Source organism: Pholis gunnellus, assembly GCF_910591455.1.
Source record: "Pholis gunnellus genome assembly, chromosome: 9".
NCBI lineage: Eukaryota > Metazoa > Chordata > Actinopteri > Perciformes > Pholidae > Pholis > Pholis gunnellus.
Window position 1 is genome coordinate 9,120,048 of NC_136535.1, and position 25,003 is coordinate 9,145,050.

Consider the following 25,003-nt stretch of genomic DNA (forward strand, 5'->3'; position numbering starts at 1 on the left):
ATGTCACAGCTGTATTACAGGAAAACTGACAACTCGTCATACAGGGACCGCATCCCCCTGCGGATCGTGCGAGCCGAGTCTGAGCTCTCTGCCCTGGAGAAGGCCTACCTGGGTGCTGTTGAGAAAGGGGACTATGCCAGTGTGAAACAAGCCCTGGAGGAGGCTGAGATCTACTTCAGGATCAACATCAACTGCATCGACCCTCTGGGGCGCACAGCGCTGCTCATTGCCATTGAAAATGAGAACCTGGAGATCATTGATTTGCTGCTCAGCTTTAACGTATATGTGGGTGATGCCCTGCTACATGCCATCCGCAAAGAAGTGGTGGGGGCCGTGGAGCTGCTGCTCAACCACAAGAAGCCCCGTGGAGAAAAACAGGTAGTACATTCATGAGCACATCACATGTACAGTTTACATTCCGACGGGGTTTTCTCTTGTTGTTGAAGTTGTTGTTTATTGCTAACCTTTCTGGCATCGGTCAATTCCATTTAATTAATTTTTGGACTTCAAGCTATGTTCACAAAACTTTTTCTGAGCCGCTTTTCTTCTGTAATAGAATTTTAATCAACCTGCCCACACAGTTATGCCTCCTGTGATTACTGTACTGTACACTCGTATTTACATTTGTCACCAACCTGTGTATCAATTTTCCAGAAACCTTTGTCGAGGTAGGGTGCTTAGTCGTCTTACTCAGTAGGGCAGAAGAATCATGGAGTCTCACTGTCGGCTACGAATTCCAGTTTGGCTTATAAAGTTGTTTCTATTATGTGATACTTCTTTTTGAAAACATCCTACTCACAGTTTGTCTGAATTGTAAATGCACATACTGTACAGAAAATAGGAGTCAGTGGGCACATGTACAATATGTGGTGCCTTCAATCTGCTTTGATGCAAAACATTGTTAGCTGTCCTGTTTAGCAACAAGTATTCTTATTCTTCAATGAATCAATTCACCCTATAAAGCAACATTTATTTATATGACCAAAACATTTTTTTAACAGAGTACAGTATATTACGCTACCGTTAAGTTTTTTTTAACACTGGCAACCTGTCCAGACTCCTGTCCAGACTGTCAGAAACAAATGCAGTTTAGAAAATCGATTTTCCTAGATGTTGGTAACATGCCTGCCATTCCTCAAAACTAGCACCAGCTGGACAGCTACTTTTAAGCTACTAGGAGATCACAATATCACCATTTAGGTCAATGTTATGTCAGCTATCAGTGACAAGTTTTCAGTCATTTTATTCTTAAGTCTAACACTGATAGAGAGAAAGAAACAAAATGATTGCGCTTTCCTCTGTTCTTAGTTTCAGACATGGCTGTGTTTATTTTAGGAATCTATCTTATATTTTCCTCTGTGTTGTTTTTTTTGCCACCGCTTTTACAACAAATAGTGATGCTCCACTGTTTGGGTTGCTTTCAAATTCTTGACATCTTTGTAAATACTGTATGTTTTTGACACTACTGGGTCTCTCTGTAATGGGCTTGGTGTATTATGTGAAGACAAGGAAAAAAAGAAAGGATGCAGTTGCTTCCAACCAGGAAGATATTTTGAGGCCAGCTGAACCACAAGCCATTAGCTGTGTGCTTGCTTTTAGACAAGATCGTCAGAGACTCAAGACAAATGAAATTAGACCCTTTCAAACCAGTTGTTTCAGTTCATGTGAGGGGTTTAAAAAGCAATGTTGTTTTATGAACTATCTTAAAAAATACTAGTATACGATACATTTATTCCGTTTCATTTTCTCCTAACTTTTTTTTGCCTCTCTCTGCTTCCTGAAAAGGTTCCACCAATTCTACTGGACAAACAGTTTTCAGACTTCACCCCAGACATCACTCCAATCATCCTTGCAGCCCACACCAACAACTACGAGATCATCAAACTACTTCTGCAGCGAGGTGTTTCCGTACCTCAGCCACATGCTGTGCGCTGCAACTGTGTGGAGTGTCTGTCCAGTTCAGACGTGGACGGCCTACGCCACTCACGCTCCCGTCTTAACATCTACAAGGCCCTTGCCAGCTCGTCTCTTATCGCCCTCTCCAGTGAAGATCCTTTCCTCACGGCGTTTCAACTCAGCTGGGAGCTGAAGGAGCTCAGCATAGTAGAGAACGAGTTCAAGTCAGAGTATGAGGAACTGTCCCGAATGTGTAAACAATTTGCAAAGGACCTCTTGGACCAGACCCGGAGCTCTAAAGAGTTGGAAATAATCCTCAACTACCGCGATGACATCAACCCTCTGATGGATGAGATCACCAATGATCTGGCTCGACTAAAGCTGGCTATCAAATATTGCCAGAAGGAGGTAAGCTCTTTGTAGATTATGATATCCTCTTTTTCGCATTATTGCAGTGTCCAACAGCATTTTAATAACAATTTGTCTTGGTAACACTGGCACACACACACACACAATAAGGAATACGTGTTGCATTATTATAACAACATGGACTGGATAACAAGAACGGTTCCAAGATGAGTTGTAAATGGCCTCAGATGGGTGGAGATGTCCTTAGGGAGTTTAGAGCAACATATAATTGCCAGGCTGGCTCTTAGCAATGCATTACAGTAGCACTCTAAGACAGTCCCGTGACAATTGGATAATTGGGGATAATGATGGAATAAGTGATGGCCATTTCCCTGAAATACATACTCATAATATTTTAATTAGGGAGGGAACTTTTTACTGTATTTTACCATCTTCTCTGGAATATGTATCCCTTGGATGCAATGCTAACTTTCTGTCATTTGTTTTGAAATAGAGCCACTAAAAAATTACAAATTGTGGTTACACAGTGGCAGTAACAGAATGAGATATGTCAAAAGGGTTTTATATTAATCAACACTATTTAAGCACCACTAGTGAGGTTTATCTGTAAATGTAAATACTTTGCATGGATTTTTGCTAAACACAGCAACAGGTGATAACAATGGAAGCTGGTAAAAATGACTTGTCTTTATAGTGGGAGGTCAGGAAATGTGGCACGATAACATTTTACTGCATTTACACAAGTAAAGGAAAGCTCAGGGTCATTCTGTTTTTTTCTGTTGGTTCCTGTACAACAGGCTATATATAAAGTACAGACTAATTTCAGCAGGTGTCTTTTATTTGTTCCACTCATTAAGAGACTACGTCAAGCTTTTGGGTTTTGTTTGCATACAGTAGGTGTGTAGTAATTGCATACTTAAATGCTCTTCTACATTAAATATGGTCTCGCCTTCAGCATCTAAGAGTCCTTCCATGCAGTGCTTTTCTGTTGTGTTTTGATGCGACAGTTGGTAATGTGAGAATTAAAGATCAGTGTGACTGTTAGCAGCCCCTTGTGCCACAATTGGTCTCCATGGCAAAAGGTTTTACAGCTAAACTTCAAGGGCTCAGTGGCTATTTGTTTTAACACAGATGGGTGTTTAGGACAAGATATCTTTGGATTACATTTTACATTGATCATCACTGCACTACCACACTACTACTACTACAACTACTACTACCAATAATAATAATAATCGCAGTGATAATGATGATAATCACAGTCTTCTGCAGTGAGATTTGACTTCCTCGAGATTCAAATTCTTTAAGACTTGACTCACGCTTTGGAAACAGAGATGTTGTCAGTTTTCAGCCAGTAAAATCCTGGAGCAATAATGCATAAAACAACTTTATCTTGTGTATCTAAATACTTGGCCTGCGTGTCCTGTAGTGATGCTAAATCAAGAAAAAATATTGAACTTGATAGAACAAACAGCTTAATAATTTGTATTACTGTGACCACCTTCTGTTAGAGGTTGTTGCTTTTTGTGGCAACATAAACCTTTTATTTCACAAATTTACAATTAGAATGCATTGTAGAGATTTGCTCTTAGCTCTGTAAAAAACAGAATTAAGAAAAGGGTCAGAACCATGTAGCTTTTCAGTTGTGTCACTGTAATGGTTAAGCATTCAGAAAACTCCCCATGATGGCTTGTTATTTCAAAATGTAACAAGTGCAAAACATGGTCAAGTGTTGAATACAAAATGTAATCGCTGAATAAGTGTTGTTGTATTTCTATCTACAACATGCATGTACAGAAACGTAAACTGACAGTTAATGTTATCTACCAAAAATGGCAAAATATTATAGTATAAATTGCATTTTCTGTGAAACTGATTTAGGTCATGTTAAAATAAACTGACATGTTTTTTATTAGCTAATTAATAGGCACAACACAGTATGTCATCACTAAGAACATGCCTTAGGACAGAATTAATCATATTGTTTTAGGAGGAGAGTGGTGTGACATGTGAAAGAGGGGGGTTTTCACCGTCCAAAAATGTCCTCAGCCAAAATCTGTTCCCAACAGATGCCACCTTTCGCCTCCAGTCATGTAACAGCAAGTCAACATCTCACAAGGACGAATAAGAAACGTTATAGATGTCAGATTCTGCATTGATAGATGACCTCATCATCCCCCATATAATGCTATATAGAACCATAATTGGGATCCATTTGGCCGTAACTTGGTTAAGCTGAAATTAACTTCGATCCCCATCTGCAGATGTCCAGCAGATGTTTATATCAAATCTCACAGTCAATCACTTCTCTCAACAAGATTCGGAAATGTTTTCCCACTTGAAATTTTTGTCTTGCATGCTCACAAGATAAAAGTCTGTTATTAATTTTGTGTCATACGAGTCTACAGTCATGTAGTGATTGGATTCAACTTTTGCGATTGGATGTTAGATAAGTTGTGTTAAAAATAAAATAGACAACATACAGTAAGAAAGAAAATGAAAATCCAGTTTACATGTTTGTTCAATGTCCTCTGTTGGAGGGGTTCCTGAAGGATGGTTTTAGAGATTTCATGAAGGTTCTAGATGTTGGGTTGTTCTTGTATATAAATTGAGGTAGTTGGGGCATGTCCTATTGAGCCTCATGTAGGGGACAGACAAGCTTGGTTCTTTGAGGAAGAATCTGATCTGAGGTGTTTATACCTCCGGTTTCAGTGGCAGTTTAGACTTCATAAAACAAACACGGAACACGGGCTATTACTATAAAAAACATATAGCCTCTTCTTAGCATACTTAGCATAATAGTACAAATAAACATTTATCCAGTGGAGTAAGCAATTATGTCAGCAGTTTTGTTTGCAGAGAACAAAAACAACAGAAGTTGCACATTGTTCTAATTATAATTTATTTAACATGTTTATTTAAATCAAAACATGTAAATGCTAGTTAGCTTTTACTCCATTTATGTCATTGTATAGAGATGAGATGGTACTGAGATCATTATTGCCAAGATAATTGTAATAATTCAAGTTCACATCCCAACATTAGGGAGATACTATGTAGTGCAGTGTCTTGGTAATTGTTGGTTTTATATGTATTGTTTTGTTTTTGAGTACAGTTTGCATGTCTCTAATGCAGGTAGTTTAAGCTTAATGGCCTTTGTTCTGATTTGTCCATCATTTTCTGAATGGAATTCACGGACAAGGAGGTAGTTCATTTTGAGTTGATATGTCTTTCTTTGTCTCTCTCTTACTTCTAGTTTGTTGCTCAGCCCAACTGTCAGCAGCTGCTGGCATCTCAGTGGTATGATGAGTTCCCAGGCTGGAGGAGGCGTCACTGGGCAGGGAAACTCATCACATGTATTTTCATTGGCCTTCTCTTTCCGCTGTTATCCATCTTCTATGTGATTGCTCCAAAGAGCCGTTATGGCTTATTCATCCGTAAGCCTTTCATCAAGTTCATCTGTCACACTGCTTCCTACCTGACCTTCCTCTTCCTGCTCCTGTTGGCCTCGCAGCATATAGCCTTTGCACCCTCGAAATATCAAGACTATCAAGGACCAGCACCCACCATTGTGGAATGGCTGATCCTGCCCTGGGTGCTTGGTAACAACGCACACACACACACACACACACACACACACACACACACACACACACACACACACACACACACACACACACACACACACACACTAACAGACTGCTGTTTATCCTGATGTTATCGTGCACTATTGTACATCTATACACTGTACTCACACACATTTGGAAAAAGTCAAACAACTTACTGTGCTTACTGTGACCACAACCATACTGTTCTATCTGCACACCAGTTGTTTGTCGCATATCTTTTCCTGTGGAACTACTGTATACTTGAGTGATGGTTTTGACAAATAACCTTTTGTTCTTCTCTCCGAGGCTTTATATGGACTGAGATCAAACAGATGTGGGATAGTGGTTTCCAAGACTACATAGATGATTGGTGGAACTTAATGGACTTCATAATGAACACCTTGTATATTGCAACCATTTCTCTGAAGATTGTTGCCTTTACAAAGGTATTGTACATCTTACAGTGCAAGGTATTTGAATATGACTATCAACACAATATATCAAAGATTGCAGCATTTTAATGTAATTGAAAAAACAGGTATGTTAACCCCATCTTTTAACTTTGCTGCAGCCTCAATCATAGTTTACTATTAAGAGGAAAGGGAAAATATATAGTATCACAGTATTGTACTTTAAAGTAGAACAGTTAATTTGTGTGCTGAAAAACTTGAAACGTTGCAGCATCTATTTTGTATGGTAGTCTATGAATTCATTGTTCTTGTGCTCTTCTTTTTTACAGTACGGTGGGCCCAAAGAGAGATACTGCTGGGATATGTGGCATCCGACTTTGGTTGCAGAGGCATTATTTGCCATTGCCAACATCTTCAGCTCCTTGCGCCTCATTTGCCTTTTCACTGCCAACTCCCATCTGGGCCCCTTACAGATCTCACTGGGCCGCATGCTCCTGGACATCCTCAAGTTCCTCTTCATCTATTGTCTAGTGCTGCTAGCCTTTGCAAATGGCCTTAACCAACTCTACTTTTATTATGACACAAAAATGGGCAGTGGATGCAGGGGTATTCGCTGTGAAGTTCAAAACAACGCCTTCTCAACGCAAGTTTTCAAATATTTTGTCCCTGACAAATCTGCATTGTTATTAATTACACCGTTTGTTTTTCAGCAGCGCATTGTGTGATGTATGGTTGTTTGCTTTTCAGGCTGTTCGAGACACTGCAGTCATTATTTTGGTCTGTATTCGGCCTGATTTCCCTCCATGTGACCAATGTCAAACCACGCCATGAATTCACTGAGTTTGTAGGCAGCACCATGTTTGGCACGTATAACGTCATCTCCCTGGTAGTGCTTTTGAACATGCTAATTGCAATGATGAACAACTCCTACCAGCACATTGCTGTGAGTGCTGGAGCTTACATATTTATTAGTTTTACCACACTAATTTGTCTTGTATTGTTTTTTTTACAAATCCTGTTTGTTTTTCTTTTCAGGATCATGCAGATATAGAGTGGAAATTTGCAAGAACAAAATTATGGATGAGCTATTTTGAAGAAGGGGGAACTTTGCCATCTCCATTCAATATCATACCCAGTCCAAAGTCAATTTATTATTTTTTTGGATGGATAAATACACATTTATTTAAGAGGACAAGTTTAAAAAGGCTTGAAACCTTTGAAACTTTGGGGGTAAGGAGATATTTGATATTTGTTCCGATTCATGCTGTCACCAATGCATTGCATATGTTTTCAATGCCTGTCTGGTATTATAGAGTCAAAGCGGGTGGCTCCAAAAGAATGAAGAGTAAATTACATCACCTGTTATCTTCAGAATTTGATTAGTCACTAAGTTAATCTATGTAATAAAACCTCGTATTAAGAAAGGGCAACCTCGTATTAAGAAAGGGCGCCCTACCATTGCAAACTGAGATAACATGTCACTTGGATAATGTACCATTTTTTCTTTTTGTTTCAGAGACGTGCGGCCGAAAATGTAAGATTAAACCATGAGTATCAGGTAATGACTTGTATTACTCAATTAACTGTATAGATTTGATGTATTGTTTTTGACTTTGGTCATTTTTGATGAAACTTTATTTAAAAACAATTCCATGGTTTTTTACCTCAAGACGTTATGTATCCTTTTTAGGAGGTTTTGAAGAACCTCATGAAGCGCTATGTTGCAGCAATGATCAGAGATGCCAAGACAGAGGAAGGGTTAACAGAAGAGAATTTCAAGGTAGTATGCAGTCAATCACTCAGGTTTGTTTTTCATTGCTGTGTTATCTCTGCTGTTTAATCCCTGGTTCTCAATACTTGATAGGAGCTCAAGCAGGATATCTCCAGCTTCCGCTTTGAAGTCCTCGGAATGATGAAGGGTAAACCTCAAGGTGGGGTCGCAGGTAATGTTGCAAGCTCCAGCTTGGCTTACCCTGGAAACTCCTTCAAGTATTCTCTCAAATTCCCTACTGATGAGCCTCAACAGAAGCTAAACGTGTTTGACATCACCTCCGCCACCCTGCAGAGCGCAGCTGGCACCACCACCAGCTCTGTGGGCTCTAACAGGCAACCACATGGTTCAGTTGTTCGGTCCAGCATAGGACAAACTCAGGATGAGCTGTCCAAGAATTTCTCAGATTCTGGGTCACTCCAGGGACAGGGACTCCCCTCTCCGAAATATGATAAAATATACTCAGATACGTCGGGATTTGGTGGACGAAACCAAAAACACCTTCAGACTGAGAGAGTGATCGTTGAAGTCGTACAGAAAGTGGACAAAGACATTCAGGAGATTGAAATTTCTTGCAAAGAACACACTAAGGCAGTAAAAAATGGTCAGAAAAAATATTAAAATTAATTTGTGTTTTTAATGGAGAGATTTTGATAATGATTTAAAACATTTTTGGATTGAAACTTTCAGTACTTCAACGACCGTTTGTAAAACAGCTTATCAAAAATAGTCGTATTATCTCATGATTATAAGTTAAACCATATATGCAGATAAAATAATCTTGTATCCTGCAATACATATAATGGTATAGTAATATTATGTTATCTCACATTATATTACATGCATTCATCTCTGATTGATGGAAGATACAACAAAACTGAGAGAGGATAGACCTCAGTAAGGGCTAACTTGAATTGTGAAGCAAGTTCCTAATTCCTATTTTACCATGAGCATTTAATTCCAAAGAGCCCTGACATCCTGCTGCCTATTATATCTGACTGTGATATGCAAAATCATCTTCTCTATGTCTTTATAAAAGTAATATTCATTGTATACTTACAATATCCATTCCTCCGCCACTGAGTTAACAGAAGTTTAGTTGTATTTAATACCGGAAATAATTCTGTATTAAATTTGGACAAATAATACTGTTGATTAACTAGCAATGTAACACCTAGCTAGTTCAGAGTGTAGGGTCAGCTTCTCTTTTACTCCACCATTAACTCCCTAACCTGTTATGGGTGAGAACATATTTTACTGTTATTCTGTCATGGAAGCAGAAGAGGCATGCAATGCAATCTAATTGAGATTTGTTGCGAGCTGTATTCCTTAACCTGGTGCGCCATATACTATAAGTTGCAGGCGTAAGGGCCCTTATTTGAACTGTGTTACTGTGCTATTTTATGTATTACTTGTAATGTAATGAAATGACTCTGCAAATAAATAAGAGAATGTAATTGAAAAAAAAATGTTTTTATGAGTCATTAGTTGCCACCCCTTTAAACATGCTGTACTCTTTATCCATTTCAAAATATGCATATTGCTAACATTAGGACAGAGAGAAGATGGCACAACAACAGAGAAGAAAACAACTGACGTTTTTATGTTGGCCTTTTCGGCTGGAATCTTCGCTTTCATGTTGTTTACTGCAGAAAAGATTTCAGTAAATAGTTTGTTACCTTCTCTCTGGCTGTATATACAGTGGTCCCTCTAACACAGTGCACTACATGCACAGTTAACATAAACATCCTGAGAGATTTTTGTCTCTTTCAGATCTGTCAGAGAACAAGCATTACCCAAGGTTCTGGTGCACTCTTAGTTTTCGAATGAATTCTTGTTTGGTACATTATTCACATCCTGGATGCCTTTCCAATCAGCTGTAAACTGAGTGATGATCATCCAATAATAACATAATTCTGAAAGGGGTAATTCTGCATGTTGACGTTGATTTAAAGTATTAACTAAGTTAATTTAGGGGCCTTAACACTGTTGAAATTTAGCACTTAACAACACTGATTATGTTTTTTTTCCAGCTCTCTCTAATCATTTCGTGATTATGTGGTTAGAAGACTAATTACTTTGTGTGGAATTATTACTACTTATCAAGCATCAGGCGCCCTCTAGTGATGTGTAAGAATGTAAAAGACTAGTGGAGTGTTGTGGGCTAAATGAAGATATGTAAACATGGCATGACTGTATAAATACTGTACACCCACCCATGAACAGCACTTTTAAAGTAAAAAAAAAACCTCTCAATATGTGCAGAACATTCACATACATATGTTAGGTCTTCCTTTAAGTAGCTTTTAACCACTAACATTGAGTTTATTGTGGTACAGTAATTACTGTATTGTTGCTATAAATACAGTGTTTATTGATATTAGTAGGGTTTAATTATTATCAATTGTATTAGTGTGCTACTGAAGTTTAGTTACTTATATTCTGTACATATTCAACTGCACACCTTCATAGCTTAAAACTGCAAGCAACCTGGGGTCTTTAGGTTTCTGTTACCATAGCAGCTGTGAGCAAATCACACTATCTTTAGGAAGCCAATCAATTTTGCTGGATCTTCTTTATCTGAAGAGCTGTCATTTTTTTTCCTTAAATTTCCACTCCAAAAAGGAGCTTACTACCAAGATACAAAGAGAGTAAACTACCCATGACCAAGACATACTTTTACCCATTCTGTATGACACATGCAGTGTTTGTGTCAGTGTGTGTAAGTGACTGATTCAGACAGTGTCTAAATCAAAATGTAAAAACACATTTTATTATCACTGCAGCTAGTTCATCTGTACCATTATTCCTCCATGCATGCCAGTACTGAGTCTTTACTTTACTTTTGTTGGATATGTGTATTGTAAAGTTAATGTATTCTAGTCTTTAGAAGAAAATGCCGTGTAGGTATTTGATGTGTAAGTGCTTTTCTAAAGGCATTGACTAATCAAGGTCATAAGAGGCTCGTTACCTTGAAAGTATTGTATTTTAATGGAAATTTGGTTTGCAGAATGGTTCATTTTCAGATATTTTATATTTTTCTACTCACTGGTTAAAATACACACATGGCCACTGGTTTTCTGTCTCAGATCTGTGCTGCAGTATTGGACTGGCTCTTTTTCCCATTCTAACAATCCATCGACTTGGCCGGGGGGACATTTCTTTCCTGCTCACATTTGTAACATCTGTCTAGCCAGGAGGTTGGAATAACATGTGGCAGAGTGAATGGTGTAAGTGATGCCACTTGGGCATCCTGTGAGTAACAACACCCACTGGTAAAGCTTAACAACAGCTGCACTTTTAGAATTTACAATGTTTGCTGCCATATGTCCTTTTGCTTATTAATAAGGAATCAAGAAGATCCAATAGCATATTTTAAATTAGCGGATTTAATATGTTTGACACATGTGTGTTCATGTTGTTTGTAGGTTGCAGCTTATTATCATTTTCTTCAAATAATTCTTGGATTTCACATTGTACAAGTGTGTGCCAATTCACAGACAATTGCTCACAACAAGAAGTTTAAGATGTGATTGCTAACATTAAAGTACAAATGTCTGTGTCCTGTTATTATTTGTCTTACAAGATCAAGATCAAGTGTTGTGGCTTTGAAAGGTTGGTGTGGCTCTAATGAGAGAATACATTTGACAAAATGATAAAAGCAGTGATGTAGTAGAGATACAAGTACACGTTTTCAGATTTAGAACTGAAAAGAACTGAGACTTTACATCTAAGTTTAGGTGTTACGGTTGGGTGGTCGTGGATTGATTGGAAGTCTTATATATCTCAAATAGTGATTTACCTTAGTATTTAATGCCTCTCCAATGTGAAAAAAAAATATTATCCATTTAAAATACTGATGCTCATTAACACTCACTGCCTGCACTCTTTCCCACCACTTGGTGGAGCAAACTACATTCTGAAAGATTCATATGATGTTCTGGCATTTCTTCAGAGCAGAGATTATGCAATGTTTCTTTGTTTGCGGTCCAAATGAATGACACTTTAACAGAAGCAATGCAGCTGGATTATGCATCCCATCATGTCTCTAAAAGTGAGAAGTATATTTACATAAATCCATCTAAAACTAAATATTGAGCTTTAAAATCTTAAATAGTTTTTTTTAACAAAAAATGTTTCCTAATGTGTTTATCTTTTTCAATCCAGTAAAATCTACTCTTTTGTTAAATACCACTGCCAGTGTTCTAGCTGTAATGTGACATCTAAAAAATTATTAAAAAAGGTTAAATAAACACGACAAAGCTTTCTGTGAGAAATGCATCAAAATGTGTGCATCTTTAAATATGCATAAAAGAGGCAAATATTACAAAACATTTTGTGAATGTGATGGTGGTCTCGTTTATTTTATTTTTTAAATAGTCAAATTAAATATCCTTATTTAAATACTAATCATCATAATTTATCACACCAAAAAACCCAGTATATGTGTTTATAGAATGTGGTTTTTAAGAGGTTCTGGGTGGTCCATGCATACATGAAATGTTGCCATCCTCCATGAGTGGAGGATGAGACTAGTATATAAACTCCCACTCTGAGTCTGCTCCCATCACTCTGGGTCTGGAGGGGCTAGCTTAGAAATCAAGGATGAAGCTCCTTTTTGTAGCTGCATTTGCACTCTTTGTGTTCTCCACATTTGACAAGGCTGACTCTTCAGCTTATGACAAAATTGTTTCCCACAGTCGCATCAGGGCAAGAAAAGAAGGGTAAGTTTATCAATATGTTTCATTATTAATATTTTTACATCCTTGTAATGTCACGTTAGTTCATTTTGCATACAAAAGTATTACGCCTTGAGCATAACAAGCATAGTTCTAAACATTTCAGCATATTTGTCTCTGCTAAAGCTGCTATATTTTATGCTGCCACAATTGTTTTAAAATATGAATTGTTCATCTTTTATATATTTTATATTATAACATTACGTCTCACTTAGAAAAGGTACAAACCAGCAGGGTTATAGTTGTCAAAATATAACCCAAATCTGACAAACCAATTTGATATCCAACAGATGTGGATGTTGTGATTAGTAATATTTTACTGTCTGGTTTCAGAAGCAGCTGGGCCAGTTGCCAAATATACAAATCTTCACACTTGACACACTGATGTCTTACCCAGCAGGGCTGTTTGTCACATAATTATTCTTCCTCCTGTGTTTTACCTGCTGATATATGCTTCATTACTTTTTTATACTCTCTATTCTCATCAGACCCAATGTCTGCGCGCTCCAGCAAGTCATGGGGACCAAGAAGAAGTACTTTAGCACTTGTCGTAATTGGTACCGCAAGGCCATCTGTGGAAAGAAAGCGTAAGTGTATTTTCATGTTTCCAATAGGACAAGTTAATTCCTCTTGTTTAAAGATGAACATTCTAAGCAAATTCAATGACTAAAGGTTTTACTGAGTGCTCAGTTCTGTACGTATTTTAAAAATATAGCATTTATCTTAAGTGTCTGCTCCTTCTCCTGCTTCTTCTTTAAGTGTTTCGTGGAAACTTGAATGTTTCCATAGAGACAGACATCTGTTATCTTACTTTGAATAAACTACCGCTTAAAATGAAAAACACATTTGTGGACACAGCCCTAAATCCTTTGTATTGGAGACGGTCCTATTCGATCCTGTAAACTGTGCGTTCAGCTTTTCATAACTTAAAAAGCCTGGTTGTCGTGGAGTTGTGAACCACTGATTCCAGGCTATGATGTGGCTGCAAAATGTTGACTGTATTCATGAATGGAAAAGCGTTCAGTTCAGTCATACTAGACGGACTCTTTTTTTCATATTATTCCAGCCCCTTCAGCACTTTTGTGTTTAAACATGGATCGAAGCCATGTCTATTTTACAGTCTCTCGCTTCCTCTCTCTCTCTCACTTGCACAAACACACATTCAGCTTGCCCTTGACACTTGCATTATGCCTAAGTCATGCTTAGCACTCTAAACAGGCTTAGTTCTTTATGATGAATACCCACTGCTCATTGAACTTGGCAAATGATAATGTTGGAAACAGCCAAATAATTGTATCTATTTCAATGGGAGCATGACATGGGACTGTGGAATCAATCAAAACATAAGTGGGCCAAAGTTTAATTCACATGGTAGACCGGATTACTAATTTACACCGGTTATTGTATGATGATGCAAGGTGTCCTGAAATCACAACATATAAATACAAGTTTGAGCTACACCCATTTATTCAAAACCGAGCTGCACTGGAGGCAGAAATGTTCTAATTAGTTGATGAAGTTTACTTTTCATTAGTGTTTTAGTGGAGTTGATTTAAAAGAAAACCGTTTCGCTAATCAGCTGTTAATTTTGCCTGCTGCAGAGTACATACACCTTTGACTTCAGCGTCTCTCTCCCACACTGATTTATACCAATCAGAACAGAATCAAGTTTATTCTTAATGAAATTGGTATAACTTATGCAGCAAGGTTAACTTGTGTATAAGATCAAATAAAATAAGATATCTCTCCTACTGTATCAGAGAAGCAGCAGGAAAGCGTTACAATCTCAAACATATAAACTAATTCACGCTAACTCACTAACCAAAATGATCTAATATGGCTTAGGTTGCACTTTTTACAGTGGTATCTGGCAATTGATGCTGTGCAACTTAATTTAGCTAGCCAAATACTTGTACTTGTCCCACTGATTCAAGAAGTAAGATTATTTTGGCTTCCAGAGCAGCTATCTCAAGAAGAAAACTTTGCAAAACCAAACTTCTAAACTGTCCATTATTGATGGGTTGAATTGGAATAAAACCACATACAGCTTATTATATGTTTGACAAAATGATCATGGTTCTTGGAACAGTTATTTTATAGAGATGCTGACAAGTCAAAAGTTTCCTACGCCATGGCCAGATACAATCCCTCTCTGTGGGAGAGCAGTGTAGCGAGGGTTTTGCTGACTCTGCCCCATTAGGGCTTGTGTGATCTCATCCCAGTACCCCCAACTCCATTCAACTTTTATTCAAATACAGCTGTTAAAGATTTGCAGTAAGCCATGACCCAGAAGCATCGGTCTGTACCCTGTCTGAGACAGTTGAAATAAGTTTTTTTTCTTCTTCTTTTTTTTTTTATGATGTGTTGGAATCTCACTGTTAGAGGTGTTTTGCCCGAGAGCCACTATTATCAATTACTGCACGTGTAGCATCCTTTAGTTATCCAATCATTAAATCCAATAATGTCTTTGGTTATCCCTAACCATGCTGACAAAGTCAAAATTGTCTGATTTGAACAACATATGGCACACATGTGGAGCATTCCTGGTGTGCAGATCTCATAGGGAAACTGCTGACAGAAACTGCTAAATCTTGGTGCTGTCCTCATCTTCCTCCTCCTTTTGTGTCATGTAGAACCAGCTCTGTTCACTCCCCTACACAACCAAATGAAAAGCTACTTGTTACATGATGCTATTTACAAGTGAACAGTTTGTAATAGACAAAGAATGAATAATGCTTTTACTATTTTTCAAGATTATTTAAATCATGTTGAGCTAAATGGGGAAAAGAAGCAGCTTCGAGTTTTCTAACGGTTCTACAGGGCAGTCTACAGTAATGCACTCCACAGCCAACTCTGTTATTTATGTCTTGTGTTTCTTTTATTGGTGTTAGTTATTTGAGGTGAAACGTACGTTTCCAAATGTCTGATTTTCCAAGAGCTGGAAACAATGATATAGTTCCAACATGTTCAAACCTGCTGACCCAAGGGGCATAGTCATGTTTATATGTAGCAGCTGCACTTTGAATTTTACTACCCTCCTCGGGCTACATTGTCCAGCACTATTTAGAGTGGAGTACAGACACTACTTCTCAAATGTTTGTCCAACAGCAAATAAACATATATCATGTGTGTCTAATTTATATAAACTGAAATCACAATAGTTATCTTTCTAAATTATAAAAGTAAAAAAACAGCTCTAAAACACCTGGTGACAATTAAATAATGTTGTTTTTCAGATTAGCCCAACTGTTTACATAAAGACCATCAAACCTTTTAAATGTTCCCTGTCAACCAAAATTTCCTAAAACTCAACTGTAATTAGACTGCAGTCTTTCAAGGCCAAAATGTTTCTGAGGTTAGCCAAATAAGTACAATCGTTCAAACTAATTGTTTAGCTTCAAGAGGAGGTCTTGGTACTATAAATCTACTACTGTAACGGTAGCATAATCCTTGAGGCACCCTTTCCTAAGCTATAGGATCCCATGGTCGGTTTGGGTTATAAAAGAGATAATGAGTAACATCTGGAAACACTGAATACACCAAGGTGGAATGACGATTCAGCTCAAAACATGGCAGCCAGAAAAAAAATGTCTTACAATGTTGAAAGATACTTTCAAGCTATGTGCTTCTTATTTAAGATAATACCCATATTTGTGATTTGTGTATTTTGCCTGCAGGACTGTGCTCTATGAGTGCTGCCCAGGGTACATGAAGTTGGAGGGCATGCCTGGTTGCCCTGCAGGTACAGTGAGTAGAACAGCTGTATGCAAGTTTTGAAATTAGACTAAATAAACTAGAAAAAGATGGTGAAGCATACTTTCCACACATGTAGAGTCTATTATTGGAATGGCAGGCTGACATCTAATAATGCGTATTGTAAATCTCTTTCTCAGTGGCCCCGATTGACAATGTGTATGCCACCTTGGGTCTGGTGAAGGCCACCTCAACCCAAAAATACTCTGATATTTCTAAGCTAAAGACTGAGATTGAGGGACCTGGATCCTTCACCTTCTTTGCCCCCAGCAACGATGCCTGGGAGCTTTTGGATGAAGTAAGTCAAGAACAAAATAATAAGCGAGAGGCTCTCTGTCTTTGAGGTTTTAACATCTCGTTTTCCTCACCTATCAGACAGTGAGGAGTGGACTGGTCGACAATGTCAACATTGAACTGTACAACTCTCTGCATTATCACATGGCTAACAAACGCCTCTTGACTAAAGATCTAAAGAATGGAATGACAGTCAACTCCATGTACAATGACCTTGGTCTCCTAATTAACCATTACTCCAATGGGGTGAGTATTTTCATTCAAGATTACCACGTGGTCCTTTTGTAGATGTGCTATAAACACTTTTCAGTGGTATAACATTGTGTATGTTATGTGCAGGTGGTGACTGTGAACTGCGCTAGGATTATCCATGGCAATCAGGTTGCCACCAATGGCGTTGTGCATGTCATTGACCGTGTTATCAGTGCTATTGGAAACACAATCCAGGATTTCATTGAGGTTGACGATGACCTGACAACTCTGAGCGTAAGTAAATACATACAAGGATAGACAAAATAATGTAAACACCTCAAGGACCAGGATTGTAAAGTAAGTGCAAACACATTACAAGTTATTAAAATTTAATGCAAGCATGCAGAGCAATTTAGAAAATATTGCAGGTAAAAACGTTACCTATGCAGGGATTTAGAGGGAATGGAAAAACACATGCAGAGTTTGCATTTGCAATATAGTTACTTTAAAATATATATTTTTTCAGATGATTAGATTGTTATGTCTGTCTCCTGCAAATGTACTGTAATCTATTGTATATTTAAGTTAATTGGACATAATCCTGCTGGTGAAATCACCATGTAGGATGTGGCTCAAACGGCTGGATTCTTGGAGAAGCTGGGTCAACCAGGACATTACACTCTATTTGCCCCCACCAACAAAGCCTTTGAGAGTCTGGGCAGTGAAGCGCTGGAGAGACTTCAGGGCGACAAGGAGGTCCTAATGGGTAAACTAGACTTTCATTCAAAGAGGTCAAGGCCTTCTAAACCACTGCATTGGAAACTGAGAATTTATTTTAACTGTTGCAAACTGGGACCATATTTACATTTATCGATGAGGTACAGGAAAATAAATTCGGTGATTCCCTGGCGGCATTTTTCTTAGACTAAGTCAACCATTTTTTCACGTGTTCAACTTCTTCCAACTCAAAACAGATGACGCAGCAATTGATCTGGAACTTACACATATTTGGCAAGCTGTACATAATAGAGTTGAGACTTGTAAAGATAAGTCTCAAGTTTCAAGTCTCGCATGAAATTGTTAATGGAAAGTCAAACAATTTGACACATTTGACACTTTTGGTTTGATACTTTTAGAGGTATACATGTGAGTAAGTCAGGATTAATATACTGTAGCTATTAGTATTTTTCTCAGATATTTTCAAGAATCGTTCCACTGTAATCGTCAATCAGAGCAAGTTAAAGCTTTCAAGTATACAGTGACCGTAAGTTCTTAAAAAATCCAGGAAAAAATAGTGCAGAATCTCAATTTTTTTTACATTATCTTTTTTTGTGTCAACACTGAGAGGAAGGAAACAGCTGCTTTATTGAGCAAGCTGGTCAAATTGGCAACAACCCAACACTTTTATTGGTCCACAGCTTGCCTTATGATGTGAGATCAGACCATTTCACACAACGTTAAACAGAACTGTTACAAAATAACAAGTCTTCTGACTCAAGGACCCAAGGGACCCAAAGGGTCCTCAGGTTCCCAAGGCATTTTATCCTCAGCTGCAGTGAAACATGCGAAAGAACATAAACTAGTCCATGCAGCAAACTGACCTACTTCAAATAAACATCTATCTTCACCTAAACTATACATTAATTCAAAACTGTCTTGCTTTTTCAGCTCTTCTGAATTTCCACCTTCTGGACTCAGTCCAGTGCTCTGAGGCCATCATGTCTGGCACCTCTTATGAGACCCTTGAGGGCAACAATATTGATATTGGCTGCGATGGTGAAAGTCTAACAGTCAACGGCATTAAGATGGTGCGCAAGAAGGACATTGTCACCACCAATGGTGTCGTCCACCTTATTGACCAAGTGCTCATGCCAGACTCAGGTTAGACTACCATCTTTTCCTCTTATTTAAGCATACCTGGTTTACTATATGAATATATAATGCACCAGGTGTTTCATGTTTTTCTGTCATCCATATTTTAATGGTGGTGGGATTGTCTTTGTCCTATAAGCTAAACAGGTGATGGAACTGGTAGGAAGTTCCCAGTCAACGTTTGGTGACATGGTATCCGAGCTGGGCCTTGCTGAGGCCATGAGACCAGATGCTGAGTACACATTGCTGGCTCCCTTGAATGCTGCATTCAATGGTGAGCAACAGTGTTCATTACATCATGAACGCCCCTCTGTTTTTCACTAAGCACGTGGCTAAATATGAACCTAGGCTGCTCCACACTCAGTCACAGTCTGGAATAAAGAATAAAGGAGGATATTTAGTATTTCCCCATTGCATGCTGAGTCATAACTTGAATAGAAATGTACATAAATGGAGCTTCAGGGAAATAGTGAATTTATTGGAATATTGCAGAATCGTTATGCCATGTAAGACCAAATACCCACTCCCCCTGACAACATTCCTGGACTTCACCCGAAGGGAGTAAAGATGTTTTGTGTCTGTAACAAGAATGTGTAATTGATCGAGGCTGAATACTATTATTTTCAAAGGCATATGGTTTTAAATGGGTGCACAAATATGCACAAGCAACAGCTGAATGTAACAGAATATTCAAACTGTGAATTATTTCATGTACAGGACATCATGTCTATGATTTATAGGTTAATGTGGTCCATCAATAGAACTGCCCAGTAAATCAAGTCACTAATGGCAGGTCTTTGCGCAGTTAGAAATGTTGCTACTGCTCTCTGGACATTATGTTCAAAATAATGTAAATATAAATGCAATTTCTGATGCAAAAGTCAATACATTAGATATAAATGTACAATGTTGCTGGTATGCTTCATTTGTAATGGGGAACATAAAATGTCTTTCCTCTACAGATGAAGTGATGTCCATAGATCAGAGTTTGCTCAAGACTATGCTGGAGAGCCACATCTTGAAAAGGAAGATTGTCCTGGGAGAGTTGTTCAATGGCCAGCTGCTGGAGACCATTGCAGGAAGATTTCTGAGAGTCTTCATCTATCGCACAGTGCGTCCTCTTCTCTGAAATTGTGCCCAAAAATTGTGGCTGTGTGCCACTGAACACACGATATATACATTACCCCTGTTATTTTACCATCAATCCTCATATCTTTGAGAGGTAACGAATCCCCTTGCCTTTAACTTGTGGATTATTTCTGCAGGCTGTGTGCATTGAGAATTCCTGTCTGTTAAGAGGCAGTAAAGAAGGAAGCAATGGGGCCCTTCATGTCACGAGGACTCTGTTGAAAACGGCGGAAAAATCAATGTTTGAAATTCTGACAGAAAATAGAGGGTTCAAGTAAGTAAAGAGCAATGTTGTGTAGTGAAAATGGACTGCCCATATTAAAACGCGGCACCACCACATATTTCTGTATCTTTCCATTAAATCAACATGGCACATATGGGAATCAGAAAGTGCTGTTGTTGCAATATGTAGGTGGGTTCTGTAACAACCAAGTTACTGTTTTCTGCTGCAGGATCTTTTTGTCTCTGATGGAAGCTGCTGGCTTGACAGACCTGCTGAAACAAGAGGGAGACTTTACTCTGTTTGCCCCAAGCGATAAGGCTTTCGCTGGTTTAAGTGAAAGTGATTTGTCCTTGTTGAAGAGTAGGTCTTCCATACTACCTTTATCAATGTGTTTCAAGCCCTTGTGTTACTAGTTAAAAATCACAAACAAAACAAAAAAATGAAGTTAATAATTTTGCCATTCTTTATTTCAGGTGACGTAAATGCTCTCAGAACCATCCTTTTGTATCACATCAATAATGGTGTCTTCATTGGTGGTGGTTTGGAGAATGGGGTGACAAACCTTCTCAAGTCTCTTCAGGGCAGCAACCTCAGAGTGATGTCTGTATGTATTTAGAACAGCAAGACTAAACATTTATCTTGCGTCAATAAACTTTTCACCTTTATATCTTGTGTTATCTTTAAGTATAACGGTGTAAAAATGTATTTAAATTACTCATTAAGATTATAATAATCTAGATCATTATTATCTGATAAAATATCATCCTGAATTGTATAACTCAGTAACCTTTGCAAACTGATAATAATTATTTACTGAAGAATAGAGTGAATTCCTTATTTTGAAATACAGGTTAATTTAAGCCCTTCATTATGTGTTTTTCTTGCTTGTAATTGTTTTAACTGTCTCCCTCAGGCAAACAGCTCTATGCTAGTGAATTCTGTCAAAGTCCCTGATTCTGACATCATGGCCACAAATGGAGTCATCCACTTCGTCAATCAAGTCTTGTATCCAGGAGGTAAAATGTTTACCCTGTCAACTTTGTTAATATTACTTTTGTAAATCTGTCAAGAGATGCACTCTCTGCCCTTCTTTTATAACAGTTGTAAAGGCCCAACCTAAGTTAACGCCCTGTGCTTTCTTTTAGATATCCCTGTTGGAAGCCAGGATTTACTCATGCTATTGAAGAGGCTCATCACTTACATGCAAATCAAGGTGTCATATCAAAGATTTACATCTAGTAATTAAAGCTGTGATACTTATAAAGGGCAGGGTGCAGTTTTCTGTGTGCAGGTGTTGTTTTTTATTACCTCTAAGGCTGCCAAAAATATAATACACTTCACTCAACGTGAAGTACAGAACAAGACCCTGCTTGAAAACCATCTGTACACAGCATCCTGCTAGTGGTTTTGAACTAGGGTTTTTTGACTCAGAAGTTGGTTTTATAGATTAATTGACAATTGGCTTTATTATGCAGCATACACAAACAAATGATGGTCATACTGTACATGTTGTCAATGTGTAATCGACTGTAATAGATTTTCTACTTATTTTTTACAGTTCATTTCAGGGTTCAGATATCAGGAAGTTCCCCTTACATTTCTGAGTAAGTAGCAGTATTATTATGTTTATTTGTGTGTTTTTTGCTGTACAGAAGTTGTAATCTCTTAAAAGGCATTCTTCTCCCTCAATAATGGATTTATATCTCCTGTTGTTTTTAGAGAGGATCATCATCCAGCAAGGTACAGTAATGATGATTGATTAATATGTCGTTAATGAAACGTTGCATGCACAGAATTGGGGTAAAAGTAGTCTGCTTCCTGCTGAATTGAAACGTGCTGATCAATCACCAACACTTTTCGTTAATCCCTGATTCTACAAATGCATGCTCAAAACACGGTTGTAGCGTTTGACAGCTGAAGTAGCATTAATTAGAGAGAAGATAAGAGTATCTGTTATCTGCTACTGGCTAATTCTCATACCAGTCAGCAATTATTATTAATCGCATTTTTGTCAAAGCAAATTTTTTGATCCAATGAAAGATCCAATGTTATGACACCTGAATGCAAATATTCTCTGTTTTGGAGGGCAATGCTGTACTGCCTGCAATTTCAATGTAGTGAATGCAGTTTTTCTTTTATAGCTCCTGGTATAACCACATTGACCAAGGTCATTGAAGGTGAACCCACCATCACCAAGGTTACCAGGGTCATTGAAGGTGAACCCTCCATCACCAAGGTTACCAGGGTCATTCAAGGGGAACCCACTATCACTAAACTGACCAAGGTCATTGAAGGTGAACCCACCATCACCAAGGTTACCAGGGTCATTGAAGGTGAACCCTCCATCACCAAGGTCACCAGGGTCATTCAAGGGGAACCCACTATCACTAAACTGACCAAGGTCATTGAAGGTGAACCCACCATCACCAAGGTTACCAGGGTCATTGAAGGCGAACCATCCATCACCAAGGTTACCAGGGTCATTGACGGTAAATGTTTTTTACTTGAATCAATACGTCAGTAGTTTCATATCATTAATCATCTCACAAACTCATGAATTGCTGTCGTCTGCAGGCCCTCAGCTCTCGGTCACCTCTCACTCCAGCAACATCGCTCTGGAAGGTCAGTTAAACTGATTATGATTTAAACACAAGAAATGTAAGGATGAGTCTAGTTATATTAAACATTGGGGCTTATTGTTCTATGTCACTATCAGGATCAATGGTGTTCAGAGTTGTATTGCTCTCTTCCCTGCTGTGGTAAAGGTGGTTGGATTTGTAGGGACATACTTTTTTGTATCTCTCTTAAAATATTAAATAATATAAATTAGATTAACACTAGTTCAAGTAATCCCATAAATAATTCCAAATCATGAATTAATAAAATACAAACATACTATAGTTAATAGTTAAAATTATAATGTTAAAAAATGTTATAATATTTAGGTACAATCGTAATGTTAGAATTTCTATATTAAGGCTAAAATAACCAGAATAAAATGTGATTTTCTTTAAGGCTAAGTTTCTTACAACACAATAAAATGCATCTCTGTACAAAATATTGCAATTTCACTTTAAGTCTGTTTTCTTTTTCCTGCAGAAATTGATCTTTCAAACTTTGAGGGGGACAGTGAAAGAATTGCCCAAGTTATCCAACGTAAGTCCTATCTGTGTGTTCTTCTCAGTGACTTGGAAATAATAATTCATACATAATGTGGGATTTATATGTTTGTTTGCCTTTTTAGAAGGCAGTTCAAGTTCAAGAAGACCCACTTCCCGGAGAGTTTTAGGTAAAAAAAATCAGCTAGTCTACAAAAGAACCTGCATTTGTAATAAATGCAGCGTAGCCTGTTAGCTGGTTCAGGCAGTCAACATAAGTCCGCTGCTATGCTCTCATGGCGCATTCTTCTCCCTGTATCATTCATCCAACGCACCATGTAGGAATAATTCAACATTTTGAGTAATGTAGTTTCTTGCTAGGAGTTAGATGAGAAGATTGATACCACTGTCAGGAATAGTATCAATCTTCTCATCTAACCTTTGGCAAGAAAGCAAATAAGCACATTTCCTATTCCTTCAAGCTGACTGTGCGCTGCTCCAGCTTTTGCTGCAACGCTTGCGGCCATAAAGCTCAATTAAACGCTCTGCTGAAACTTAGTGTTGATGCCCCTGCGGCTGCTGTTCATACTGTATTCCATTTGAATGAGCCCCACCTCCACCGCAGCATCCACCTGTAGGCTTGGAGTCTATACGCCTCCGTATGGATAAAGTTATAATCATCACCCCCTGCTGTGCTGCTGAGCTGACATTCCCTTGTGGCAATCAGAGCCTGGATTCAAAACTTCCATGCTGTACATATTCTACATTCTCATAATAATTTATTCCACATGAGTTGGCTGACAGACATGTATTGTTTTTTTAACAGCTGGCAACAGGAGGAGGGCAAGGGACTGAGCATGGACGGATGAGAATATCGACCATGTAAAGGCAGAGAGTGACACCAAACCCAGAGGTTGAAACTGGTGTTTTTTAATACAGAATACACTTAAAATGTCAGTGATTTTAAATGTTTTTTTATAATTGACAATAAATAAATGGTGTGTTTTCAGACTTCAATGATTTTTCCGTATCCATGGCTGTGAGTTGTTTAAGGTTTCATGTAAATTGTGTCTATGCTTGTACAGGACTGTCTCAGAAAATTAGAATATTGTGATAATCCCCATACGTGTGATTTAGTTTACTGAACCAAGCTGAGTGTTTTTCAAGGCTCAGGAAACCCTTGCAGGTGTTTCGAGTTAATTAGACGATTCAAGTGATTAGTTGAATACCCTACTAGTATACTTTTTCATGATATTCTAATATTTAGAGATAGGATATTTGAGTTTTCTTAAGCTGTAAGCCATAATCAGCAATATTAAAAGAATAAAAGGCTTGCAATATTTCAGTTGATTTGTAATGAATCCAGAATGCATGACATTTTTGTTTTTTTAATTGCATTACACAAAATAAAGAACTTTATCACAATATTCTAATTTTCTGAGACAGTCCTGTATTTTTTGGATCGATGTATCCAACTGCAGATTGTTTCCTTTCTATTTTTTAAACATCTTCCAATAAAGTGCATTCTCTTATATAAATATGCCAATTTAAAAAGGCCGTTGTTTGGAGTCTTTTCTAATGTACTTGGAAGGCTTTTAAGTCGTCAACTATGGTTTAGAAAAGTTGAATATCAAATGTCAAATCTAAATT

The 25,003-nt window shown here is 37.9% G+C and overlaps 2 protein-coding genes across 3 annotated transcripts; both read left to right on the forward strand.

Moving 5' to 3' along the window:
• trpc4b (transient receptor potential cation channel, subfamily C, member 4b) lies at positions 1–8,574 on the forward strand (the record flags this gene model as incomplete). Its single annotated transcript, XM_079166393.1, has 11 exons — positions 1–378; positions 1,786–2,304; positions 5,522–5,867; positions 6,180–6,319; positions 6,613–6,926; positions 7,031–7,226; positions 7,319–7,513; positions 7,800–7,841; positions 7,974–8,063; positions 8,148–8,389; positions 8,478–8,574. 11 exons carry the CDS (start codon positions 1–3, stop codon positions 8,572–8,574), a joined length of 2,559 nt encoding a protein of 852 aa, XP_079022519.1.
• A 4,064-nt stretch (positions 8,575–12,638) lies between these two features.
• On the forward strand, positions 12,639–24,370 carry postnb (periostin, osteoblast specific factor b). Of its 2 annotated transcripts, XM_079166123.1 has the most exons (22): positions 12,639–12,778; positions 13,282–13,380; positions 16,471–16,535; positions 16,687–16,844; positions 16,922–17,086; positions 17,180–17,326; positions 17,657–17,798; positions 18,701–18,913; positions 19,044–19,178; positions 19,867–20,015; positions 20,170–20,306; positions 20,485–20,615; positions 20,729–20,859; positions 21,169–21,271; positions 21,401–21,468; positions 21,814–21,859; positions 21,975–21,995; positions 22,397–22,744; positions 22,830–22,877; positions 23,355–23,411; positions 23,500–23,544; positions 24,180–24,370. In XM_079166123.1, exons 1-22 carry the CDS (start codon positions 12,660–12,662, stop codon positions 24,206–24,208), a joined length of 2,556 nt encoding a protein of 851 aa, XP_079022249.1. In that variant the 5' UTR covers positions 12,639–12,659; the 3' UTR covers positions 24,209–24,370. The 2 variants fall into 2 exon arrangements, with proteins under 2 accessions (XP_079022249.1, XP_079022250.1); XM_079166124.1 differs by lacking the exon at positions 23,500–23,544.
• The last annotated feature ends 633 nt before the right edge of the window (positions 24,371–25,003 follow it).